The sequence below is a fragment of the Otolemur garnettii genome, unplaced genomic scaffold (genome assembly GCF_000181295.1).
Source record: "Otolemur garnettii isolate 467f Iridium unplaced genomic scaffold, OtoGar3 scaffold00161, whole genome shotgun sequence".
Classification (NCBI taxonomy): domain Eukaryota; kingdom Metazoa; phylum Chordata; class Mammalia; order Primates; family Galagidae; genus Otolemur; species Otolemur garnettii.
In genome coordinates, this window is record NW_003852556.1 from 631,742 (window position 1) to 633,973 (window position 2,232).

The following is a 2,232-nucleotide window of genomic DNA, read 5'->3' on the forward strand; positions in this document are numbered from 1 at the left end:
ATGCCGTACCAGCCCCAGATCCCCATCCTGGCATCTCCCAACCCGTGCCCTCCCCATCCCACCCACATCCCACTCCCATCCCAAGACCATTCCACCCATCTCAGCCGGCGGAGGGAGGTGTCTCAGCCAGGACGCCACTCTCTCCTGGGGCAGGAGCACTTCCAGCCGCACGCCTGACGCCCCTCAGCCCCCCAGTAGCTCTTCCCCGCCTCCCTCAGCCCCTCCTCGTCAGCCCTGTCCCCACCCCTCCGCCCCGCCCCTCGCCCTTGGTTCCCGCCCCGTCCCTGCTCCGCCCCTCCCCCTCCGGAAGGACTCTAGCGCCGGGGACCCGGGAGGCGAACTGGGACCCACTCTCTAGGGCTCAGTGAGCGCCTCCCCCGGCATGGAGTCCCCCGAGCGCGCGCAGGAGTCTCGGGTCCGGGTTCCCAGGTGGGCGGCGGGAGCCAAGGTCCCGGGGTGGGCGTCTCGGGGTGTGGAGTGCGGGGCGCAGGATCCTGGGCGCGGAGTCCAGGTCCCGAATAGGTGGCGCAGGGTACAGGGTGCGGGTCCGATAGTGAGCCGACGGTCCCTGCGCAAGCTCGCGTTCTCCCCGCGCTCCGAGCGCACCCCGACTTCCCGACTCTTTCGGGCGCACGTGCGGGCGTGGAAACTTTATTATGGGAACACGAGGATTTTGTGCGTATGTGTCGCAGGGTTGATCCGTACGGATTTGAAAGACCTGAAGACTTTGATTATGCAGCCTACGAAGAGTTTTTTTCCGCCTATCTGGTGATACTCACGAGAAGAGCGATAAAATGGTCCAAACTTCTGAAGGGAGGCGGGCGCGTCCAGAAAAGCATGACAGGTGAGTTGCGGAGTCCGAGCTGCAGACGACTCCCCGCCCCACCTGGGGCCGCCCGCCGCCCTCGCCCACCCCGCGCTTGTAATCCCGCGCCCCCGGCCACCGCGCCCTCAACCCCCGCCCTTGCGCTCTCAGTCACCGCGCGTTCGCCCAAGTCCAAGGTCCAGCCCAGGCGCCTCTGTAGCGCGTGTCTGCGGCAGGCGGAGAGGAGGCTTCCAGCTTTGGGTGCGGTTAGGGACGGGACCTTCATTCCCTTCTGAGACCGGCCTGCCGGTCAGATGAGCGTGAGAACCTTTCTTTCCACACAAGCAACCATGTCTAGGGGCTGAGAAGAGCGATTTCTTATTCCTGAACTTAAGATGGGCAGAAGTGTGTCCTGAAGGGTCCTTAGGAGAGGGTCTACAGGACCCAGCTTGATCTGCTCCCCCCACTGCAGGTGTCCTGTCCAGAGTACCAGGCCACAGGCAGCCACCGCCAGCCTCAGAACTGATGAGGCCCCCAAGGCCCAGGGAGGGGAGTCCTCCCTGGCTTGAAAGGGCCCTGACCTGCCACCACCCATCCCCTGCCCTCCAGGCCTGAGCCACACAGGTCTGTGTACTGGAAGCAAATACCCCTCCCGTGCTGCTGGGCAGATAATCACTGTGTTGTGGGTGAAGAACTGAGGTTTCAGGAGTGAATGCCCAAGAAGTTCACCACCTGCCAGGCCAGAGTGTGTGCCCGTGCCGTTAGGGGGCTGGCAATCGAGGGAACATTGGAGTCTCCAGGCTTCCCAAAGGAGGGGACAGTAATGCAGCTAAGCCTCCAGGCCAAGCTGGGTGACCCGGGGATTAGGGACATGGTGGGGAGGGTGGGAGATGGAGCCAGGGGACTGGCAGGTGGCGGGAGGGCTGAAGAGGGTGTCACCCACAGCCAGGCTAAAGAGGCTTCTTAAGCTACGGGTGCAGGTTCAGCATTTGGTTTTAAAGAGGGTGGTGACAGGGGCACAGGTGCCCATAGTGCTGGGCTGCTGCCAGGAGCAGCTGGGTGGAGGGTCTATCCCCGGAAATTGGAAATTGCTGCCTGACGGAGTGGGTCAGAGGGAGAAGGTCAGAGCCCACACTCTTTAAGGCTGTCCCTGAGGGAGGAGCTTGAAGACTCCACTGGGTAAATGGGTGGACCTAACACTTGGTAAAGCCATGGGGCAGAAACATCTCTAAGATTGGAGGGTTTTGCTTCCAGACCCCTTCGGTGGGCATCCTTTGCGTGTCCTGTGAGTGTGCTGGGCACTCACAAGCTGTCCTGTGCCACCTGTGTGTGTCCACAGGTCCCAGCACATCCTGTCTGTCTCACCACTGTAGCAGAGCAGCGACTTTTATTTCTTCCTTTTCAATTATTCTTTTTTTTTTTTTTTT

The 2,232-nt window shown here is 61.6% G+C and overlaps 1 protein-coding gene across 1 annotated transcript in view; it reads left to right on the forward strand.

Annotated features, from left to right (window-relative positions):
• Window positions 1-324: 324 nt before the first annotated feature.
• GRTP1 (growth hormone regulated TBC protein 1) overlaps window positions 325-2,232 on the forward strand; it is a 30,794-nt gene continuing 28,886 nt past the window's right edge. The window contains exons 1-2 of the mRNA XM_003799983.3: window positions 325-429; window positions 693-844. Of these exons, the coding sequence (XP_003800031.1) occupies window positions 383-429; window positions 693-844 (199 nt within the window). The 5' untranslated portion in view covers window positions 325-382. The remainder of the gene's footprint in view (window positions 430-692; window positions 845-2,232) is intronic.